Genomic DNA, 24,951 nt, shown 5'->3' on the forward strand with positions numbered 1-24,951 from the left:
AAACTGCTTCCTGTATCAAACTGAGCTATCTTAGATATTCCTATAATGCACTGCATTATGAAAAACAGACCTGCCCTTAAAATAGGGCAAAGGAAAAAAAACACTTCTGCTGGGCAAGTTGAGAAGAATAAACAGGCCTAGATAAGCCACGGCTTCCTGTGCCAAGAATCTGTTTTCCCATGTGCTGGCATATTATACGGCTTTTTACCATGATTAGTGTGACTCGTATCTAAAAAAGAAAAAAAACCACCACCCCTACCAACTGCCCTGGTGGAAGCTCCTATCAACAAGATCATTTGGAGAGCTTATCTTGAAAATATAGACAGAAACCCAGCCTCTGTAAATTACAATTTTGATATAGATTAGCCTGCATGCAGGCTGACAAGATTTTCAGGACACTAACAGGAATAGTTGGGAGATGGAGATGTTCTTCAGTCTATTAGGGAAGACAGGCAAGACATGAACGGGGCAAGAGAGTGAGTTTACCATCAAAATCTTAAATATGCATGCATATAGACAGCAGTCAATATTTATGGATTAATTTTCTATATAACCTCAATTTTTTAAAATACTTCTATTGTTTTTATCAAGGTGTCAATATGGCAATATAATAAAATCTCTGAGTTAAACATAGAATCATAGAATCATAGAATGTTTTGGGTTGGAAGGGACCCCTAGAGGTCATCTAGCCCAACCCCCCTGCAGGAGCAGGGACACCACTAACTAGATCAGGTTGCTCACAGCCCCGTCCAACCTGGCCTTGAATGCTTCCAGGGATGGGGCCTCCACCACCTCTCTGGGCAACCTGTTCCAGTGTTTCACCACCCTCATTGTAAAGAATTTCTTCCTTATATCTAGTCTAAACCTACCCTGGTTTAGTTTAAAACCATTACCCCTTGTCCTGTCACAGCTGGCCCTACTGAAAAGATTTTCCCCATCTTTCCTATAGGCCCCCTTTAGGTACTGAAAGGCCGCAATCAGGTCTCCCTGCAGCCTTCTCTTCTCCAGGCTGAACAAGCCCAACTCCCTCAGCCTGTCCTCATAGGAGAGGTGCTCCAGCCCTCGGATCATTTTTGTAGCCCTCCTCTGGACCCGCTCCAACACTTCCATGTCCTTCTTGTGCTGAAGGCTCCAGAGCTGGATGCAGTACTCTAGGTGAGGCCTCACCAGAGCAGAGTAGAGGGGCAGAATCACCTCCCTCGACCTGCTGGCCACGCTTCTCCCAATGCAGCCCAGAGTACGGTTGGCCTTCATATGAACATATGAAGTAATATATAAATAAACATACATACACTTGTGTAATATGAATACAGACACAGAGTGAAAGGGAAAAGATCAGAAATAAGATGCAACTTTTCACTTATCTTTTTTTCATCGCAAACTACTGCTTTCTTCTGAATAATTTACACTGAAATATATTTTTGCTAATTAAAATCAATTTTAATTATTACCCACTATTTTAGATATCTTTAATGCTTAGGACATTTTCTGAAGCAGTTGTCCTTAAAAATGGAATGTGCATTACAGTTATATTACTACTCTTTAAAGTAATTATTCAAAATGAATAATATCTAAAATAGGTATCTAGAATAGCCGTGTAATAATTAAAGTATTTGTTTTCACATATAAGTTGTACAGAGTAGCAACATTGCTTTGTAACAAGGAAGTGAGAAAAATCTCACCTAATTTTTCTTTTGCTTGGGTAGGGATATTTTAAAGGATTATTACAAGGGTTTTTTTTTAGTCATCATGTAATTTAAGTTGCGGGCTATATATTGAGAAAGCTGCCATGCAATCAGTACTAAAGGGCTAACTCACTGCCTATAATAATCAGGATCTTCTTCTGTCTTTTGTACTTCACAATGAAAGGTTATTTCTATGGCAAAAAGAAGATAAATATGATTCTTCTTTGCTGCAAGACAAAGAATCCTAAAATTCTGAAACTCTTTAAAAATCTAATCATTATGCCTAGGATAACAGATACAGACAATAGACTGAGTCAGTGTCAGCTGGAACCACGGGCAGGAAGTTTTCACTGTTTCACTCTGCAATAACGGCACCTCCTGTGCACAGTTGTTCCCACTGGTAATTCCCTTACTGGCCAAATCACAGGAGAAATGCAGCTACAGATACCACTGCAGCCCTGCATTTTAATATTCGTATGGCCTATAAATGGCACGGTTATGAAGTCAAAAGTCATAGTGCCATGGGTTTTCCAGCAATGGAAGTGTCTGTCTCCAGCAGACACTGAAAATTCAAATTGTTGCACAGCCAAACTACATATTTGCATCAAGAGATAGAACAAAGGAAAAAAGCTGACTGACAAGAAGATATTCCTGTACCACTCATTAATGCAAAAATTTACCTAAAGCTCATTTGGCCGTATTGTGTTTCATAATTATAGTGCTTTTGATGCCAAACCACAAAATTTAAGAGCATAAAAATCTTCAAGAACATGCCACTGAGACAGAACATCACAGCCTTGTAACTATGGTCATATCAACTGCATAGAAAACTTACATGCTGTAAGGATACAAACCCAAATAAACTAAAGCAAAGAACATCTGAGAACTGAAATTAATCACAACTAATGTACTGGTAGCTTCTAAGAGCAGCAGTCTAGCAGAAAAAAAATGCTGAGGTACTTCTTTAGAAAAATCACATGTCAGAGAGTGAAAACCTAACATCCAAGTATTTACTGTAAATATTCCATGGTTCTCTGTTGCATTACATACAACTGGAAGTTCAGAAACATATATCATTCTCTTTACAAGCAAGACCCATCATTTTAATTCAGTTTTACAATAAATATTATCTTTAATTTATAACATAGATAAGCTGTTTATGCTTTATGCTTTTTCACCATAATTATGTTAAGTAAAGTTAAATGCGAAGATGTTGAAAACTTCATAATGAATTATTAGCAAACATGGAACTACCAGAATGGAGAACTCACCCTTTTCATCAGCTTTGTCTCTTACTGCTAGAGTATCATTACTCAGAGATACTGTCTGGGCATTTAAAATGTCTGTTCTCATTCCTGGAAATTTTGGAGAGGAAATTAATCTTCCTTCATATGAATATAAGTAAAGTCCTCCACCATCTACAAGAAGAAAATGCCTACCAAAAAACCCCAACAAAAATGTAAATCACTAAATAATACAGAAAAAACATGATGCCAGTTTCAAGAATTTGAAGGTAATTGTCTAATATCCAGCAATTGGTTTCAGTTAAACTACATCCTTTCTAAGCCTTACATTTCAAAGTTGATATTCTGAAAGCTCTGTATGGAAGATTTCAGTTTTAATGAGAATGTTATCTTTTTCCATGAGAAATATTTATTATCTAGTATCACTATTATTTTATCCATTATAGGTATTATAATATTTAAATCTTATAACTCCTGTTGACAAAGCATACCGCTGCAGATGGTTCCCCCCCACATCACCCCATGAGGCAATGCTCTGTGTATATATGTGAGAAACAGCTTTAATATTCACAGCTAGCTTTGAAACAGTATTACCTGTAGCATTTCCTTCAGTACGACTAGATTATTATGTAAAGCAAATAGAAGACACTTTTAATCACCATCTATTACACTGCAGTGCTTCAGTGAAAAATAACTTATTTGCAGAAAGACTTTGCAAATTTTGTAAAGACTATAAATAGTTCTACGTAACAGTAACTGTTAAGTACAGTATCTATAGTTCATAGACACAAAACGCATCCATAAACAAAAAGCCAGTTCTTTGTTCTTCAGCTATTGTAAATGTTAACAATCACTGGCACCTAAATGAACCACTGTCTGTTTGCGCATTATCTGTCGAGGCAGACTGGTTTTACCAAAACCTTAGGTTCAGTTCTGTGGCATCATGATCACCTACATCGCCAAAGAATCTGTGTCATGTTTTCAAATTTTCACTTTTAATCAGAAACACAAAACTTCAAATCTAGAACCTGATTTTCAAAATCCTGTCCATTTGCTTACCCATTCTCTACCGTAGTATCTTTGCATCTGGTGTGCTCAAAAATGCAGTGAGCATTGTGCTGAACTATGCTGAAAAAGTTGTCCAACAATATTTGAGCAAGAGAATTAAGACTGCAATCAAAACTCAAAGTTTTTACTTCTGTGCCTATTCTTAGTCCTTTGAAAGACCCTGTTTCTACAAAAGCACACATAAAGATCTCTTTGACAAATGATTTTCAGGAAATACAGGTTTTTGGTTTTTTTTTAACTGAGAACAAAATAGTAATTTCTTGCAAATATGTAACAAAAATGGTTTTTCTTACTTCGCATACCTGGCCATGCTTTTAATAAAAACTGGAGACGAAAGACAATTTATACAAAATACACTCCAGTTCAAAAAAGCAATATAAAACATCAAAAAAAGTGTGCTAGCGTAATGTCAGAAGATCTACTTTCTTCCATAAATAAGATTACAAACATACATATGTAATACGTTAAAAGATTCATTACCACCATCACAGATCTATGGCAAATATACCAGCTAAGCCTTCACATGCTGCTTATCAACACTGTACACTTTTTGTCTATTTCTGTTATTTCAATATGTGCTTGTGTTACATAGCAAAGTTTTTTAAGAAATGCACATTCACATCTAATAGCAAGCATTACAAGAAGCAAGCTACCTTTCCGCTTGTAGAATCAAACTAACTGTTCCTTCCTTCAGGTCAAAGATCAGTGGTGTATTCCAATTCTTTGTACTGCAAAGAAAAAAATTCGTCATTCGTTAAAACTGCTGATCTTCACATATTATTGCAAATACGAAGTTGAATTCACCAAGTAAAGCATGCACATTTTAATCATCTAACATTCCTAAAAAGGGAGGTTTTCAAAAGGAAAACAGCATTTAGGAAGCCAAGTAACGCTGATAACTATTGCAGTATGATCATTTTTGCATCCCTTCACACTAGCAGCAGCTGACCTAAGAGTCTGAGTAAACAGCAAAATCATATTTATATGAAAAAAACACATTTTTAAAATAGTTCTGGATTGTGGTTCAACTCTTCTACAGTGATCCAGAGGTAGGATAGAGTCCCTTTCTTGTGTGCCCTATTACAGGCTGCATTAGTTAGTGTTCAGCATTAGTCATCTCACTGAACAGGTAAGTACCTTTAGGAGTAAACTTTAAATTTCAGCATATGAAACACAATATCATGTTCTTAAAACATGATGCAGGATTGAATCATTCCTACTCTATTCCAAAATAATGGCATGCCAGAAGCAGCACCCAAAAAAAGGAGTCCCTAGATGGAGGGACAAATACACTTGCATCCAGCCACCAATCCTGCTCCCTCTACGTAAAAAGAAAGCCTGCCAAATTTTTGCAGCAAACTGAACAGGCAGTCATGGCACCAGGAAGAAGCTGAAAGAAAGGATGACGGGGGAGGGCAACTATACTCCAATACATTTTGTTGTAGATGATGCTAGGTTCCATAGAATATTTCAGTTAGTTAAAAAAACCAACCAAACAAACTACTGTACTTCAAATAAAGTTTCTGCTACTCTCTTACAACTGTTAGCTAAGCTTGAGAAAGCTTAATGAATTTATTACTTACGAAAACACGTAACACTGAAGAGAAGTTGAAACAACCAAATGCCCGTAGTTCAAAGAAGCCTTAATAACCCTGTCACGGAATTCCAACAAATCTACTGCATCATTAATAACATTGTGCACCTAATAAAAAGAAAATTTGATTGAATAAAATAGTAACTGAAATGAAAACTAGTGAAATATCATATTCTTTCTTATTGTAAGTATATGCTGATACTATTATGCCATTAGCAGAACCATATCTATGTGGGAACAGGCGCTTTCACAGCACTGGTGAAAACTTAAAGGTTCTATAAACTCTGAATAAATAATGAGTAATTACTGAAGAGCTGGATGGAGTTCCTTAACAGAAAGGGGTAATTAATGCATACTTGGAATACATAAGGTATAAGCACAATATTATACATGAGGTTGAGAAAATCATTCGAGATCGAAGATGTCTGAAAGTTCCCATTTTAAGACTCATTGTTCAGTTGCTGACTATTTAAACATTTGAAATACAATACTTCAGTGATCCCATCATGACCCCATCAAAACAATTCAGCAATATCAAAGATTTGGATAATGATATGTTGTCTAGCTGTTGAATATCTCTAGCATGTATTTTAATGCTACCACACTCTAAAGTAAGGGAACTTTTAGAGATGGCCTCGGTGAGCAGGCTGTGCCTTTGCCATTTCTGTGAAAATTTGCTCAAATTACAATGTTTCAAGAAAAATCAGTTTGCCTTTAATCAACACAGCTTTTTGTGTTCAAAGATTTTAGGCAGCTAAAATCTAAGACGATATCTTATGACTTCTTTTTGCTTGTTTGTTCGGGGATTTTTTTTTTTTTTTTTTAAGATGTCACCATTATGATGGTGGTAACTTCTTTTTGATTTTCTCCATTATGCAACCAATTGCAAAACAAGGACTGAACTCAGTTATTATGAAAGCCTAGAAACCATTTCCAAAGACATATTAAATTGCTATGTCCACTGCAGTGATATGTCTGTAGTTAACTTAGCTATTGTAGTATTCAGAAAAAAAAAATAAATATGTATCTAGAACTTTTTTGCAGGCAAAATTTTCCTATGTAAATATATAGGAACAAAATAAAATAACTATAAAACAATAAAATAAAAAATTAGTCCTGAATCGGGTTGGCTATATTTCCTCAGCTGTTTGCATATTCAAACACCCTGAAGATTATTCACAGAGCCCATCTGTTACGAGTCGATGTCTAGGAATGAAAGAAGAAATATGAATTTTTACCTGCTAATTTGTCTTCTGTGTTCCCAGACACTGACTCATGTTATCCCACCCACCGGACCAAACTGTAATACAGCATTTCTGTTGTTACAACTTTTCCCAATTACATATTCAACATTAAAGAATCAAGACCAAAAAACATTTAAGGGCCTAATCAGGAATTTAGGAACTTGACTTCGATATAGAAAATATTGGCCTGGTGTCCAATACCAAATGTGTAATTTGGAAAATTTGTGAGAATGGAAATCTTACATTATCCCAGTGTTCAGAGAGTGAATGTTGTGAGTCAGTGTCTGGGAACACAGAGGACAAATTAGAAGGTAAAAATTCATATTTTTGTATTAATTCCCAGATATTTGGTAACCTAAATGTGGATTCAGGCCAAGATTTTTCAAAGAAAGGATCCTAAACTTAAGTTCCAGAAACCACATGTAGGGGCTTGTTACATTTCCAGCAGCGCTGAGACTTGGCAGCTCCCACCGAGGTCAATGCCTATTGCTCAGTACTCAGCTGGAAGCACCATGCAGGTACCTGATATATGTTATATGATATATGACAAACTTCTGTAGCTTTGGAAGATCTGAATCTAGGCAGTAATACAATATGTGGTGCAGAAAAGCACATTACAACTCTTTACAGCTATAGCCAGCAACCAAATTTATCTGGAAATGCCCTAAGACAGCAACATTCATCATAGCTTCCTTAATAGGGATACAGTAAACCTTACTAAAGCATTAGCTATTACAAAGTGCATCAGTGTCTCCAACAACTCATGAATGCAGATAAGGTAAAGAAAGTTCCTCTATATTATCTAGACTTAATTGTGAAGCTTCATTTTTGCTGACAGTTACTGTAATACTATTTAATATGATGCTTTGGTTTTGGCCAATGTATTTGTATTGTTTTCTGCATAAATATTTTCATTACACTTGAAATTATCTCTCCCTTGTAAGTGGCCTCCCACAGCTAATTTCACATGCTCTTCAAATGAGCTTTGCATTGTTTTGTAGGATAAAGCACTTCTGAGTTAAGTAATTCTGGTCCATCTGGTGGTATGGTTTGGTTTACAAGGATCTGATCTTCTGTACAACTGATAATTATTTACACCATTTGCTAATTCTGGCCATTTTATGATCTTAAATATTTTCAGTCACATATACACAGGAAAAAAAAAAGATAATATTTTGTTGAGGATTAAAAATTCCAATTTTGCATTTAAAAAAGCCTTAGAAAGCTAGTAAGCAAAACGCACAGCTCTGAACTGTGAAGATTACCTCCATGGTTCTCCTCTTAATTAACGTTATTTCAAAGTTCTTCCACTCCCAGCGCTGCTCCACAACATGGGCAAAAATGACGTGTCCATTTCCGCACGCTCCAGCTAGTTGAGTGCCATCAGTAGACCAAGCAATATTAAATATGCTGCCAGTGTTTGGCTTCTCTAAAGCATAAGACCACTTGCAGAAAAAGAGAAAAGAACCCTTATTTTTTTTTGTACTTTTTGGAAATGATTTATTGTAATAAACAGATTTGCATGGTTATAATTTTTAAAGAAACATCAATGAACTAACTTTTTATTACAGCTTCAGTAAGCAAACCGAAGAGAGTAGATGTCTTAAGTCAGATTCTCGAAAAACAGGGATACAAAATGGAAAACCATCAGGTACAGCAGAAATTAAAAATGTCACAGTGCCTGAAGCACATTAGGTAAAAGTTATCTAGTCACAATACATTTAAAGTGTGCTTAGCTATTCATAAATCTAGATGCTCACTACATAAAAATTAAGTGAATGCACTTAGAAACAAGTATACTGGTTACATGGGTGCAATGGGCTATGGTCTTAAGTGTGATGCATTCAATTTATGCTGCAGTGACAGCAGCAAAATCAGTCAGTATAAACAAGGCACTCCTATCCCAGTATACAGAGAATTGTAAAGCTCTTGTGTTGCTTCTCTCCATCCTTCCAACATAAGGGACACCAGTGGATTAAGAAAAGCTCTGAAAGCGATGCCTGTATACCATTCTCCCCCTAACACAAAAAAGCAGCTAGATACCTTGCCTACCTTTTTCTCTAGTCTCTGTTGTTACTGTAAGGGGAAGGATGTATGAAAAATTTCCAGCTGCTATCCTTGCAATAACAACAAAAAAATTGAAACATTACTGCAACCAAAGCAGTGACATCTGGCCTAGCTTTGGAGAAAACCAGAAACAATAGCTCTGTGTGTTGCGTTCATTTTAGACTAATTAAGAGGTGCTCACAGAGGAGTATCACAGTTTAATGTCGTTGGGGCACAGGTCAAATAACTGTATTTCTGAATCTTATTATCAAAATAAGTAGCGTATCTGCTTTCCTATGGAGCTAGAAATTCAAATGGTAGGCCAAATGCCACCACGTACATTTTTCTGCTAACTGGATTTTGCAAGGTGGAAAGGCTCACTTGTACCCAAAGAACGCATTTCTGTGGTATTGGGGCTAACATTTTCCTTTATCTATTGGTTTACGTCATCTACATCTATTAAAACATAGTTATCAGTTCGGTTTGTTGGTTTTTTAAATGGAGGCCCAAAATTATTGGGATAGCAGGAAGCTGTGAAAGCAGCAGTGACTGGAAGCTTGCAGTGCAGGGCGGCTCGTGGAGCAGGAGAGGCGCTGCTCTGCCCAAGCAGCTAATGAGACCAGAGAATATACAGCAGTTCCTGAACTGCGGCCTGGCTGCTAAAAGGTGCTTTTAATAAAGAAAATCAAGGAGCTTTATACTCTCTAGCAACAGGGTGTAAACTGCATTTAACACTTTAATTCCTTGCCTGCCTCTGTACAAGGCACAGTACCCCCTGTCCTGCCCATGCAGCACCATGGAATCGCCTGTTCCAGTGCAATGGGGATGCACAGGCATGAAATGAAACAGCAAATTACTTCTTATCCTTTGACACCCCCCCACATTTTCATTCTCTCCGTTAGCATTGCAAAAAATAAAATTATAAATCCCCTAGCACAAAGAGCTTTTTTCCTTCTGATCCACAGCATGAATGTAGTTACGAGAGAAGCTTACATTTAGTTCTAAACCTAATTTTGTTCCTTTTCAATATTTAAATTTCCTCCAATGAATAACTTCATTCTTAAATTCCCCCAGCCTTATGTACGAGACTCCTCTGAAGTTTAGCTGGATCCTTGTTAATACATTCTTGTAAAAGAATTGAAGAATTTTCAGACCAAGACACTTGTTTTCTCTCTCTTGCATCTCAGAAATACAGTTCATACAAATAATCCCAAATCTCCAAACAAGTGTTTCCCTGAAAGTGGATGACAAAAAATGAAACAACCTTTTTATGGACCTTTAGGAAGACATTAAACCTGGTCTTAAGACGAAAAGCAAACCTCAACTACAGCCTCTTCAGACCTGTGTCATAGAATATTTCAAAAAACATTTAGGAATTGAAGAGCTACCTGAATAGTCAAATACATTTGAAATCTTAGAATCAAATCAGTAAGAAAAAACATGTGATTGAAGTTAAATGTAGACATTGGATTCTCATGACTTTTGGATATTTGATATTATACCAAAGGGGAGACAGTTGGAAGAAAATACTTGCCTAATGTTTCTAACACATTTCATATTCTGATTTCTTTTGCAGTACACATAAAACCCAATAAATACTAAGTCCTTCACACAAAGTCTTCATATGATTTATAAGAAATGAAATCACAAAAATGACAGTAAAATAAAGGTGTCAGACTTAAACATTCAATAGCAAGGAAACACAATGGGATGAAATTCAACCTCCCGGCTGCGCTAATGATTTGCAGAACACTATGTACGATGACCTACTGAGTTAAGGCTCTGTTACTGCCTACGCGTGTACGGGTGAGCGAAAGACAATGTCAGCACTGACTGAATTTCCAATTTCAAGCACTCAGTTTTAAGGCTTCGGCTTCCATGCCTCTTGGCTCACAGACACGCCATTCACTGCCTGTGTGCTCTGCAGTTGGGGAAGGTAATTGCAATTTTTGGAGAAAAGTCCATAACCTACTCTTCTGTCTCAACGGGATGAATTCTGTATGAAACACTCTCTAGTAATTAAGAGCATAATATTTAACTATGTCTGACATCCTTATATGGCAAGTGAGTAAGCACTTGAGATTGTAGGACAAATGATTGTAACAAGCACACTCAGAGAACGCTCTACACCCGAGACTTTTTTCACAGCTGGCCAGATGTGATCTATCTGAGAACAGTTTGAAGAAGTACTATTTCAAAAGTGAATATTGGGAACCTCCCAAACAGACAAGGCTGTTTCTAAGGTCATTTCCCTTAGATCAAGAATCTACTCATCAGTCGGAATGAATAATAAAGGGGCATCAAGCCATCAACTAAGAAACAGTTTAAGGAGCTTGAAGAATGTGGCTTGGTGCTGCGTTTTTATGCATAGCACATACATTGCACCTCTGAGAGGATACATTTCCAAAACTACTTTTTTTTTTTTTTTTTTTGAATCAGAAGTCTTTTTTTCAAGTAGTCGAAATACTCAGTAAAGTATTTCCAGATTACAACCTAAATTTAAAAAAATATAAATATATAAAGCAATTAAAAAGGTTTATTTTCCAGTTATCTTTGAAAGCTCTCAGTATAATTCAGACCACTCCAATGATTCATACTCCCTGCAGGTGCCTGCTACATTTATCATGTACACAAAATTTTACAATAAAAATCATTTAGCTCTCCATTTGTAAGATCGGAACAATTTTTAAAAAATGAAATAGCTGTTATGTATTTCGTAAATACACTGACTTAAAAAAAAGGGTATGAATATGACTATATGAACGTTGTTCTAACACTAGCTGCAATATTATACTTTGGTATTACTGTTTGGCTTATATTTTTCCTGTGTCATAATTAATTTTTCATTTAATTCAATGAACTCTCTCAAGAACAAAAACAGTAGTTATAAAAGTTTCATTCTATTAAAAATACATAAAAGCAATAACTTAAGCTTCCCTTTTCTGATTGCACAATGTAGTAAAAAAGATGAAGTACTATAGTCACTGAATACTGTCTGACTTCCTTAGATGGAAACTGAGTAGGCTCTTGAGAAGTCGGTGAAATTACTTCAGAGAGCAGATTCAGAGAACTCTGTGTCCCAGGAACAAGGACAGTCTTTCACATGTATAATATTGATGCTCCAAGACTCAATATGAAAGATCTAGTTAGTTATTATTTCTGGACTGAAGGCAATAAATTAAGAATGGTTATCCACATAATACCACAGTATAAATGTTTTGAAAAAACATAGTGAAGAAAGAGTATTTTCTTAAATTTTAAATTAGAAGAGTAATACTGATGTCAGCTGTGCAAAGGACACTTGGTTGCTCCTGGCTGGTCTCTGTTTTGGCTCTGTTTACCAGTATGTGGAGTTTTGAGCAAAGAACTCTGACATATGCTGAACTAAAGCTGATACTACTGATGTCAGAATCTACACAGCATACCTAATAATAGCCTTTGTAATAGTCTTTGCCCATTATTTTGCCTTTGTTTATGAGAAGAAAATGCGCAAACTCCCCCACAATCCATTCCAGGAATCAGAGAGCAGAATGGACTAACAGCAAATATGTGCTCTTGTCCCTTTATGCCACAATTGATATAAAACAAGACGAGCATGCCAGAACCAGCCTCCAATCCAAGTCTGACACTTAAAGAAAGTTTCAGGTCCTAATAACTGAGGACTTCTATTTATTATTTCTTTTTAAGTGAAGGCTCGGTTTTCCTTGTGTCCCACAGGGCAGTTCACATTAGTACAGAGGTAGCTGACATATGAAAATACATTATAGTCTGAATGTCCATTAAAAGCTGGCAATCAGCTCTCACTGCTTCTGAGTGATGAACTGACACTTCAGTGCAAAAGGCCCAGAAGCTTCGCATCAGAAAATGACTATTAATTTTCTGATGTAATGGAAAGCAGATTGGATCTTATAAGATTACAAAAATCAATTATCCAAAGCAAATCCATACTTAGGTGCATTAGAAACATTTGAATATGCACACATATATGGAATTAGCTTGTGGGAAATATATATATACACACGTCTATATACATACCCCCCCGCCCCGATATTTTGCTCAGTCAGTATAAAATATAATGATATTTTACAATACAAGAAGACTTAGTAGGCTTTCAATTCCTACCACACAGGAATCCACAAAAGATTCTATAAACCAGAGACAACATGTATAACTGGAGGTAGGGAAATCTAGTGCTACATGTGAATACAGGGCAATTTACCTGAACAGGAGAAACTATCCTCAACATAACTATTGAAGTACATAGCTATGAAGGATTCCTGTTGCCTTCTTAAACATTTGTTGGACTTGACCCCAGTAATTAAGGTGAATTGTCACAAAGTAAGCCATGACCTCCAGGTGAGGTATTAAGCTGTGTATTAGAAGAACAAAGCCAAGCAGAAGATATCTGAAATTCTCTTGAAATCAAGCAGTCTCATAAATATTAGACCCCAAACCTAAAAATAGGATGACAAACTGTCCCGTATAAATTCTTAACCTTAGAAAATGAAACATTGATCTAAATCTTTAAATAGATTACTACTTCCATAGATGATCCACATGTTTTCATCTTCTTCCAAAAGTTACATTAGCCAATTCTAATCAATTAAAATATGCCAACTTGGAAAGAATTGGTCAACAATATAACTCCATAGGAAATCCACCTGTAACTTTTTTTATTGAGCTACAAAGAATTCAGGATCGTGGCTGTTAACAAAGGTAGATGAAATAGAGACAGCACAGAAGAAAACCCTTATTTTTGTTACACTGCCAAATGCGTATCTCTCTGAACAAGACAAACTAAATGTAATGGGATCAAGGCGCATTGTAAGTCTATAGAAAACAGGTTTGCTTGAGTTTTTGTAGTGCTCCAGTTTAGGACAATTCAGCACTATCGGAATAATATGAAAACATATGCACTGTATACATTCACTTTCAAAATCTTGCTCCTTCTTTTATACTTGTCTAATATCTAATGTTAATTTAAAGGATAAATTTATGTTAATTTTACAGTAGTCATATAATTTACTGTCCTGAATGAAAATCATGACTTTAATGCTAAACACGTAGATTATTTTCAAAGCTTCTCTTTGTCAACAATTTTAAAAATAAGGAAATAAGGCAAAAAGGACAAAACCTGCTAACTATTTAACATATGACCAACGTTGGACATCAAATGAATGTAACCAGCTTTCATTAAGTTCAAGTCTGTATCTTTCTGAGAAAAAGCTGAATAGATACACATTATCACAGAGCTCAATATTTTTTAGCCATAGCACCATACTCACACTTGTTTTAAATGGGATAGCGGGTGAGGAGTAGTTACTACACTTGTTTTACACTATTTTCTGTAGATTTTAGGCAGTATTCCCTAAATTTTATTAGTTTTCCGAATGTTTTTCATAGAATTTCTAGCAAAATTAGACATTCCATGGAGCAAGCTATGGAATATAAAAAGCCACATATAACAGAATCAGTTAGATATGCAAACTACCAGTCTAGTAAAACGGCCACAATTCATTCCGTAATAAAAGAGAGTTTGTAGAATGTACATAATCATTTAAAAACATGAACTTACAGACGTATGCAGAGAACTGCTTTCATTACAAAGCACTTGCTAAGCATAGTGATGAAATCAAGATAAAAGTAAATCAAAGGGCAAGATTTAGCAGTCAAACAAACATCAATTTATTTCTAAAATCAGATTTTAGACAAACATCACCAGAAATAAATGTTTAACAAGAAGAGCACAATTAGTTTGGAAAATAACAGCAACCAAAAATCAAATCAAACTGATCAATCCCCATTAAGGATAAATAAATCATTAATGGAAGAAAATCTAAAAGGCCTCCCCAAGGCAAATGCATAAATACATTCAGCATTATTAAACTATAAATTTGATGTCCATCAGCCTGGAGAAAAGGAGGCTACGGGGAGACCTGATTGCGGCCTTCCAGTACCTAAAGGGGGCCTATAGGAAAGATGGGGAACGTCTTTTTCATAGGGCCAGCTGTGTTAGGACAAGGGGAAATGGTTTTAAACTAGAACAGGGTAGGTTCAGGCTAGAGGTAAGGAAGAAATTTTTTACAATGAGGGTGGTAAAACACTGGAACAGGTTGCCCAGAGAGGTAGTGGAGGCCCCATCCCTGGGAACATTCAAGGCCAGGTTGGATGGGGCTCTGAGCAACCTGATCTAGTTAGCAGTGTCCCTGCTCACTGCAGGGGGGTTGGACTAGATGACCACTAGTGGTCCCTTCCAACCCTAAACATTCTATGATTCTATGATTCTATGATCTTTGCTAGCTTTTGTTGGCAATTCTAAAAGGATTCATTTGACCACCATGTTTCACTTTAAAATTTTTTATCAATTATCCTTCTATGCTCCCCAAGCCACTGGAAAAGCAACCTGTCTTTGGAGCAGATGTGTATGGTCCATTTTCTAAGATACTTATGTGGGAGTGGAGTGGGAAAGGAGGAAATCAGTGAATTTCAGTCATTCTTACCATCTCTTACTGTGTAAATATTTTGACCTGATCAGTAATGTCAAGGGAAGCATGCAGAGCCACAGGAAATAGCTTACATAAATGAACTTTTTAAGCACTGCCCTCCATCCAAGTGATTAGATTCTGAAAAGCTGTGAACAACAGGAATGCTAAAGTCTATCCATCAATGCATCTGACTTTACATTTCAATATATATACTCTAAACTTAATCTCAGTAGTCTCTACAGGATTAATGATCACAGACACTAAAGCAGACAACAAATTTCAACATTAAATATATTTTGTCTGGTATTCTGTACGATAGCCATAATAATTTCTTTTAGATACATAATGACAACAGAGGAAAAGTTATTTTTAAATGAAGAAATAAAAATTCCAAGAGCTACAATTATATTTGTAATTTTCTTTTTTAAGATGAAGCTGCTAGAACAACGTATTCAGGTAAAAAGAATAGGAAAAAAGAACATACACTACTAGAATTTAATTTAATTATGTCCCTAAAGTGAACACATATGCTAGAGAAGAGTTAATGATATATATATCGCCTGATGGCTCCCTGAGGAGCAATCTGCCAATACAGCTCCATTACATCAGACATAATAAAAATGTCTATGTTGACCAGTAAAAGCCAGGTCTGGTTCTCTTCAAACTCCATCACTCTGGTGGTATGTGAATCATTCTTCCTTTTCCCTCAATACTAGCAAAGCTAGTTCTTTAGTAACTATTTACATTTAATGTCAGGAAAGAAACTTTCATGAAAAATCATGGCTTTTGAAGACAATAAATTATCATTGCTAGCTGCTAAACAATCAAAAGCATCTGGCTCTAGCTACTGTACATCTTTGTTTCTTTAAGAATGGAGTAATAAACCTTGTAAAAGAACCCTTAATTTTATGAAAAAATAAACCTATCTGCATTAAAATTTCAAAGTCCACAAGCCTGTTCAATATTAAAGGCAGATTAAAAAATTACTGGTTTTCAGCTAGCTGGAGTTGGAACCACAGTTATAGTAAATTATATTACATAATAACTAGCAAGAAAAACAGTAAGGCCCTGGGGATCAGAAACAAAAGCTATATGCTACGAAACAGCATACATGGCAGCAGAAAAAGAAATCTAGTCTTTTTCTTCCTTTTCTGCTGCACCAGTCTTTGCCACATTTAAGCATAAATCTATGTTGAGTGCAAAATACAATTTAAATTGTTGGCCTCACCCACACAAGAGTATATTTATTTCAGTTTACCATTCACTGATCCCAGTTTATTTCAGTTTACCGCTCAGTGATCCCAGTCCTCAGAAGGGAGATGGGAAGTGGTTGTGGAAGAAGAGGACATGGTTTAAAGTTCTGGCTAGATTAATTGTTTAAATCAACTACATAATGTAGTCCAACACAGATGTAATTATACTAATATAAATTGCTTTATACAAATATACCTTATTTGGCTTCGTCCAGTGAAATATGGTATATACACATACACATCTACACTTCTACAACAGCATATTTATATAGGGAGATGGAAAGGCAACAGTCAGAGTAGATTACCATTTTCATTACATTTTAAGTTGAGTTAAGTGGCATATTAAATGGAGAAAAATCTTCCTATCTACCTTGCCTAGGAACAAAAGCTTTGAGGCAATCCTAAAGCACCCTTCTAAGGGAATCAGCAAATGTATCAGCAGACGCGTGCACCGAGCTGGTAAAGATAATGACAAAATCCTGCCCTCAGTGCCTAACATTAACCTAAGCAGAAGAATGCCAGGGAGAGGAAAAGATGTCCCCATTGGTGACGTAGCCAGTTAACAACCATCTGAGTGTCCCATCCTCTAACAGCTGAGGCATGAGTACACCATCTTTATGACTGTACGCATAGAGACAATTTATCCATTTTCTTCTGCAAAGAGAAATAGTATGCAATTCTGAACTGAACAGAGGCAGGCAAATCTAACAGTAAGATATATCTTCTTTAAAAAGAATAATTTCAATGATGAAAAACATTAAATGATGGAAATTGCAAGATGTTCTCCAGCCTTATACCAAAGAGACAGGAAATATCTTTACTTCATTACCTTTTATACCTACTTGAATATCTTTTTAACTCATGTACACCAATCTTTTGCACAAGTTCATACCCCAGTCTCCAACTCTATTCACTACTTTATTCTTCTGAACTTTCTAGTGTGTTTGTAACACACAGATAATAAAAATGTCTGTAACATAAAAATCTTAAAAACTTAGATACCAAAATAAAACAACTTCTTTCAAAATTGGAAAATTGATACTTTCCAAAAGAAAATTGCATGTGAGTACTTTTGTTTCCCTTCAAGATACTTGTCATCAAATTACACAGTTTAAGTAGCACTAGAAATTTTTCAAAGCAAGTAAGGAAGGAAAAGGCACAGAAAATAGAAGCAATCCCTGCTTCAAATTTAATGCCTAGCTTACACTTACTGCTGTCAGCGAAGATCCCTGAAACCAGAATCAGTATAGAAAGTGAAATATGAAGACTCAAGAGATCTTATGCTGCATGCCTCTTCTCATAGAATTTTTAAAGGCTCTTCTTCGTGAATGTAAAAATATTCAAAATGCATAGCCCAAGTTCATGGTAAGGAGAACCATGCTCTACTGAAGACGCCCAAAACCACCACAGCAAACACTGTTTTCCCAATCTGAGCAAAAGAACAACAAACACAACAAGAAAAGAGGTAGAGAATGGGACAATAAAAGTCCCAAAGCAGCAAGGTTCAATGTAACACGAGTCTGAACAAAAAGTTGCAGAACCACAGGAAATTCAGAGAGACCAATCTGTGCTCTGGGCTAACTTATTTAGAATACCAATGCAGGTAGATGGAACGGCATTAAATTAATTTTAATTGGAGACCAAGTTGAAAAAAAAAAAAAACCTAGGTCAACAACAAAGTAGGAGTAAAGCTTCAAGTTAAAAAAAAAAAAAAAAAAAAAAAAAGAGAAACAAAGGCATAAGACATCTCCTTTAGGAGCCTTTCTTCTCTCACAACAGTTAAGAAGTAATAGAGATGGTTGGATGAGAGGATTAAACTTTGTCTTTAGCTTGAAAGACTGTGCCCTGTCTAGCCATTGCAAGTAGAAGCATGAATATTCTCTTAGATCCTCTTTTACTACTACTTTAGTCTTGTAATTTCTAATGCCTGACAATTGCATTTTGTGATCTCCTCATGAGATACGCTTGTCAACTCTTAGTATTTTTGAGGAAAAAAGCCAAATAATAAAAGCACAGGACATTGTTCTTCTACCTCCTTTTAAAAGATAGGTTACTGTTAAGTACTCCTTGCTTTTTATGGTTAATAACTGCATTTTGTGATTGCCTTACAAGAGATGCTTGTAAACTCTTTGTGTTTTTAAGGAAAAAAGCTAAAAAATGCACAGAAAAATTTAATGTCCTGAAAAGCAAAATATTGTAAAAAAACTTCATACAACCCCAAACATATTTAGAAGTGCAGCTAGGCAGATCAAGAAGGCACATCTTAGTCAGACGCACCCAGTAGAAAGGTGCTGGAAGTCATGACTAGTTTTTGCTAATAAAAATACCGACCTGTACATATATATCCTCAAGAATATTTGCTGTATTATCAATAACTTTGTACAATTCCACATTTGCTATTTCTCAGAGTTGTTACTTACCCCAGTTTTATCGCATAGACGCAAAGTATGAAAAGACCCCACAGCAAATAATTCTCCATCCACAGCCCAGGCAACAGATGTTATAGGATATTCATGGGGCTGTGAGCTGTACAGTAGACGTCCATAACTGTCCCAGACCTTTAAAAAAAATCAAATATATATCTATAAGAACATAGTTTGGGCATGCCTTTACTTATCCTAGAGCTGTCAATTTCCCTCAGTCACAGAAGTTGCAGAAATTACTAAGTTATGTCAGTGCCTTTTTGTGTAACTAGAAAAATCACATATATTATAGTTCACTTTTCATTAAAGGTTGTTCCTAATCAATATTTGTTTGTTTAATGAAATAGACTTTGCTTTGCTGCTATGGCAAATGTTACATTATTCTGTATAAAATATTTTGAACTAATGAGTTTTGTTTCCTGCAAGTTACTGTAAGTCTGTAAAATAACCACAAGGTTTATTCTATTTGCACTCGTTTCCCAACAATGCAAAGCACCTCTGCAAATTTCCAGACCAAAGACATTTTCTCACTGATTGAAGCCAAGAGAATACCAGGAAGCCAATTCACAGAGTGAAGTTACTTGGTTTTAACACAATGATTTTTTTTTTTTTATTATTTTCTTAATTGTGTACATTTTTATCACAGCTACTAAACACTTAGAGAATGATAGAACCAACACATGTTACAATTAAAAAGAAGTTCCTACATAAGGGAAGAAACACAGTATGTGCTTTCCATTTTGCATACAGAATATTCTAACCAAAAAAAATCCCTAAGGGATTCACTAATGCTCCTGTAATAGAGAACAGTAGCTTTATCTCCTCTAATTTTATGTCATTATCTTTTTCAGTATATGTCATAGCTTATACTATTTCAAGTAATCATTTCTATATTTCTACATATTTTCCTTTTGGAGTTTGTTCCACTTGCATTTTACCTATTTTTATTCTGCTGTATTGAAAAAAAAAAAAAAAAAAGACATTTCTAATTTTATGCTACTAGTCAGAGCAATATTTATTTACAAATAATACAACTTAGGGTAACAAGTTTTTCTTGAAAAATTCTCATTTAATTTGAGCTTCCAAGTATTTTTAAAATTAGAAAACATCAGAATGCTTAATATCTTTTTTGGTCATTCAATATCCCCTAAAAAGTTAACTAGTACTCGCCTTATATTTACAGTCTTCACCTGCAGAAAGAATAAGATCATTAACTGAGTTCCAGTCAGTTTTTAAAATAAGTCCATCATGGGCTTTCCACTGAAACGGAAAAAAAAATAATTAACCATAGATGCAACAAGTCTGACAACTTCTATTTTTAATATTTATCAGTCATCATTTACTAGCATTCATACACTCCAAAGTAGGTCAGGTTTTCCAACAGCACAGATGTCATCTGTTTTGGAGAAAAATAAATTAAATACGGACTGAACAAGACAGAATGAAAGCACAACAATCTGCAATAAAAGGATATTCTAAGCAATTGCTTCTGTATCTTTCTGCCTTTTTGTAACAAATGAAAAGGGAAGGACTTCTGTATCTTGTTGCTTTTTCTTTATTTATGAAAAGGGAAATGCTTAATCACATACCTGAAGAACTGACAAAACTTTTTTAGTTTAGAGAAATGAACAATCTCTTTATTGTCAAAAAAACTAAAAAGGGCAGGGGGCAAGAAATGAGCAGTACACATGTTGCATGGAGATTTTTAGCACAAACATTTAATGTTTGGTGAAACTCTAGATAACTGAAAAAAGTTTTCACATGAAAGCGTGAGACAACCTTGATGTATTAACAATACCTGCAAAACTTTAGCATTTGGCTGAAGAGGTTTAATAATCAGATGCTTCCCTGAAGTATAGAGAACTTTTTCAGAATCAGGTCCCCAGGCTACTGAGTACACTGGTGTTCCTGTAGACAGAAAGAAAGAGAAAAACATTTCTTATTGCTTATCTGACCAAATTATGCAGAAACTGCTATAGCCACTGCAAACTGGTTACTTAAAATCATACATCAAAAATTCAGGAGTGGGAGAAAGCCAAACTAGAGGCAACTGTTTGTCCATCACACTCGTCTGACTGCACTTCTGGCCACCTTTATGGCTTCACTTCATGTTTTAGACAGCCATAGGAACAGCAGTAAGAGACAGACACAACCCAGAAAGACAACTCTGAGGACTTTAGCTCATGCTGCATACCCTTCCAACACTCCTCAGGGAAACAAAAATACATAGGGTGAAGTCCTGGCAAATTCACTCGAGTAAACCATCAAACACCTACAACTTTCAATGGGACCACTCTAAATTTAACTCTGAACTAATCAACTCTATGCAAAACAAATAATGACTTGATGGCTTGTCTAATACCACATCTGGGTTACTGAAAATGTGTATGACTTTACTAGTGCTCTAGGTATCTCCTTTTCTCAGGTTGTACCTATCAATTTTTTCAATGCATCGCTTAACTTTCAAGACTTACCCATTTTATTGCACAGTCTTTCTCAGCAGACTCCAACTACATTTACCACTTGCTTTTTCATTTCATGCTCTCTCTAAAACCACCTCTTGAAGAATTAAAATCACCAAATTTCTTCTTCTAAGATTTCTTCTTCAGTCAACTCATCTTCATAACTAGATAATTTTGTTTCTTCAGCTTCACCAAACCTCATTTATATACTCCCAATTGTTTTTGTTTTCCCACATATGAAAAACCCAAACATCCCATACACAAGCAACTTAGAAAATAAATGACAACAAATAAAACTAGAATGAGTGGCCCAATGACTTCACAGATTTTTACCAATTAATTGAAAACATTTTTTCTTCAGATTGAAAACTCCAGAATGATGTATCTAGAATAAAGCTGACTGTTCCATTTCAAAAAGATATTATGTTGCAGTTTCCAAATGACCTTTTTTGAAAATAGAAGAAAGTAAAAAATTACATAGGAAAAGCATCCAGGGGAAGAAAAAAAAAAAAAAAAAAAAAAAGAGACTTGCCAACTATGCAAATATTTTCCATAGTACTTGACAGGATTAGTCTCCCCTGAAGAAGAAGAATCAAAGTATTACGCTACTTGATTCCTTGCAAATAAAACTAAGAAAGTGAAGTAAAGAGCATGTCCGAGCATTTACTTCTGTCACGGCAAAAGCCCTGTAGCAATGGACAGCAAGTTTCAGCATAGTCTCAACATTACAAGACATGGAAACAGTGCATATAAAACTGCAAGGGACACTGTATAACAAGTCCCTGTCAGACCATTCTTTTTACTTTTTGTAAAACTTTCTTCCGTATCTTCTGAAATTGGAAAAAGCAGGCTTATTTCAGGCATCTGTTTTTCTCTAACAGACTTGATATTCTTACTGGCAGAAATGAGGCCTTTGAAGACCAGATTCAATTGTCTAGCCACAGGCACCTAAGCGATGTGATGCACCTAGGGCACTCCAAGATACCCATATAGAGCTTACAGACACAAGACAGGACTTGAATGAGATCCATCTCCTTCTGGAATAGATTTGGAGGTTAGGTAGAATAGCCCAATGAACCCCAAAAGGCACACATATTAACACAACTGAACTGTACCCCAAAAGTTCTGTTTGAGAAATAAGAAATCTCAGAATGAGCAATTGTTGCAAGCTAGATGTTGGTATTTGGCAATTTCACAATTTTAGAAGAGGAAAACTGAAAGAAATTCTTTACATTCTCACAAATATGCACTTCTTACGGAGTCATGCCTATCTGAGCTGATAACTAAGTATCAAACTGATCAAATTCATTAAAATTGAGCAAATAAACCATTTTTTTTTACATCTATAATTTATGAGAATAAAAAAACCCAAAAGGCTTAAGAAATGCTCTTAGAGGGTAAAATTTTCAAAGACATTTTGGGCATATTCAGTTCCATTTCAAAAAATTACTCAGGAATATCTTTTTACGGAAAATATTTTGATGAGATTTAGATACTTAAGTGATTGAACTGCTATATCAACTGTCCTAACATCATCTAATATCTCACCACTTAAGCCTTCGAATTTTCTCTCAGAACGAAAGCCTGATTTTATTATGGCCACATCAGTTCAGCACACTAAACTTCATTTGATCTTCCAAATATTCAAACTATAAACTGAGGCCTGGTGTCATTGCTCCTGAATGTTTTTGTACTTCATGTATTTTCTTTTAGGAACTCATTTATTTTATATTGCTTAAAAAAAAAATTACATCTTCTAACTCGTCAACCATTACAGGAGACAACTCATAGAAACATAAAACATATATTAAGTAAATCTGGCACTAGCTATTTTCCTACTGGCAACAATTTATGTTGAAAATGACATAAATTCTGTCACCAGCTGTACAGAAATTCTAAATAAACTAATTTTTGTCCTGCTCTAATGCTGATTTAACAATCAGAAGACTTTTATATTTAAACCAAATGTTTAACTTTTTTATGATGGCTGACTACTTAACCACAATTTCCAAGGCTTAACAGCAGGAGCTAAGTTAACTCATTTCCTTCTGCACTTAACAAGAGCTTGGTTGGGAAATGACTGCCAACACATTGCATTGCTGTGGAAAGAAAAATTCAACAGAATAGACAAACTGCAGTGAATTGCATTGGTGATAAGCAGTTTCAGGAAAAATACTCTCTGAGAGAAGAAGTAAGAAAAGCAGAAAAGGTGAGATCTAAAGAGAGGAGCTGAAGAAGGAACATCAGCATTAAGCATACAGGGTGGGCTTCTTCATATCTCAGTGCTCTACTAGCAGATGTTAATCCCCAATGAATCATTCCCGTGGCCAATGTATACAGCAGAGAAAGAGCTAGGGTTGAGTGCAGGAGTGATAGAGCAGTCATGCTGACACTTTCAGCCACAGCAGATATTTACAGGTAATTACAACAGTAGGTCTGTATGAGACTTTTTACTTTCACAGTAGTAGAAACATTAATTCAGACAATTTTATGTGTCTCTGTGGCAACAAGAACACAGGAGCTGCATTTGGAATACAGTTGTCCCTTAAAAAGTAAGTTCCACTTCATAATAAACATGTTGTAATTAAACTGTATACATTGCAACTGTTGTGATTTTGCTTCCATTAAGCAAAAGACAATCCATACACCAATTATTCATATCGCTCCTTGGTTCTTACTCAACATACTGGTCACTAGAAGCCCATCAGAAAGTCAGCAGGGCCAAAAGATAAGTACTCAAGAAAGATATAGTCTTAAGATCACTAGATGACAAATTCAACTTGAAAGAAAGGTGACAGAAATTACCCGAAGAACTAGAAATCCACCTGAGGTAAACTGGTAGAATCATAGAATCATAGAATGTTTTGGGTTGGAAGGGACCCCTAGAGGTCATCGAGTCCAACCCCCCTGCAGGAAGCAGGGACAATGCTAACTAGATCAGGTTGCTCAGAGCCCCATCCAACCTGGCCTTCAATGTTTCCAGGGATGGGGCCTCCACCACCTCTCTGGGCAACCTGTTCCAGTGTTTTACCACCCTCAGTGTAAAGAATTTCTTCCTTATACCCAGTCTAAACCTACCCTGTTTTTTTTAAAGCCATTACCCCTTGTCCTGTCGCAGCTGGCCCTACTGAAAAGATTTTCCCCCTCTTTCCTATGGGCCCCCTTTAGGTACTGAAAGGCCGCAACCAGGTCTCCCCGCAGCCTTCTCTTCTCCAGGCTGAACAAGCCCAACTCCCTCAGCCTGTCCTCACAGGAGAGGGGCTCCAGCCCCCGGATCATTTTTGTAGCCCTCCTCTGGACCCGCTCCAACACTTCCATGTCCTTCTTGTGCTGAGGGCTCCAGAGCTGGACGCAGTACTCCAGGTGAGGTCTCACCAGAGCAGAGTAGAGGGGCAAAATCACCTCCCTCGACCTGCTGGCCACACTTCTCCTGATGCAGCCCAGAGT

General features: G+C 36.0%; 1 protein-coding gene across 7 annotated transcripts in view; it reads right to left on the bottom strand.

Annotated features, from left to right (window-relative positions):
* Positions 1 to 24,951, bottom strand: part of IFT80 (intraflagellar transport 80) — a 55,140-nt gene that overhangs the window by 12,611 nt on the left and 17,578 nt on the right. For all 7 annotated transcript variants that reach the window (XM_009634436.2, XM_035889988.1, XM_035889989.1 and 4 more), the window contains 7 exons: positions 20,841 to 20,950; positions 20,213 to 20,302; positions 19,040 to 19,177; positions 8,101 to 8,280; positions 5,581 to 5,699; positions 4,651 to 4,725; positions 2,957 to 3,120 (listed from right to left, as the gene is read on the bottom strand). In XM_009634436.2, the coding sequence (XP_009632731.1) occupies positions 2,957 to 3,120; positions 4,651 to 4,725; positions 5,581 to 5,699; positions 8,101 to 8,280; positions 19,040 to 19,177; positions 20,213 to 20,302; positions 20,841 to 20,950 (876 nt within the window). The remainder of the gene's footprint in view (positions 1 to 2,956; positions 3,121 to 4,650; positions 4,726 to 5,580; positions 5,700 to 8,100; positions 8,281 to 19,039; positions 19,178 to 20,212; positions 20,303 to 20,840; positions 20,951 to 24,951) is intronic.

The sequence above is a fragment of the Egretta garzetta genome, unplaced genomic scaffold, assembly GCF_000687185.1.
Source record: "Egretta garzetta isolate BGI_Z169 unplaced genomic scaffold, ASM68718v1 scaffold172, whole genome shotgun sequence".
Classification (NCBI taxonomy): domain Eukaryota; kingdom Metazoa; phylum Chordata; class Aves; order Pelecaniformes; family Ardeidae; genus Egretta; species Egretta garzetta.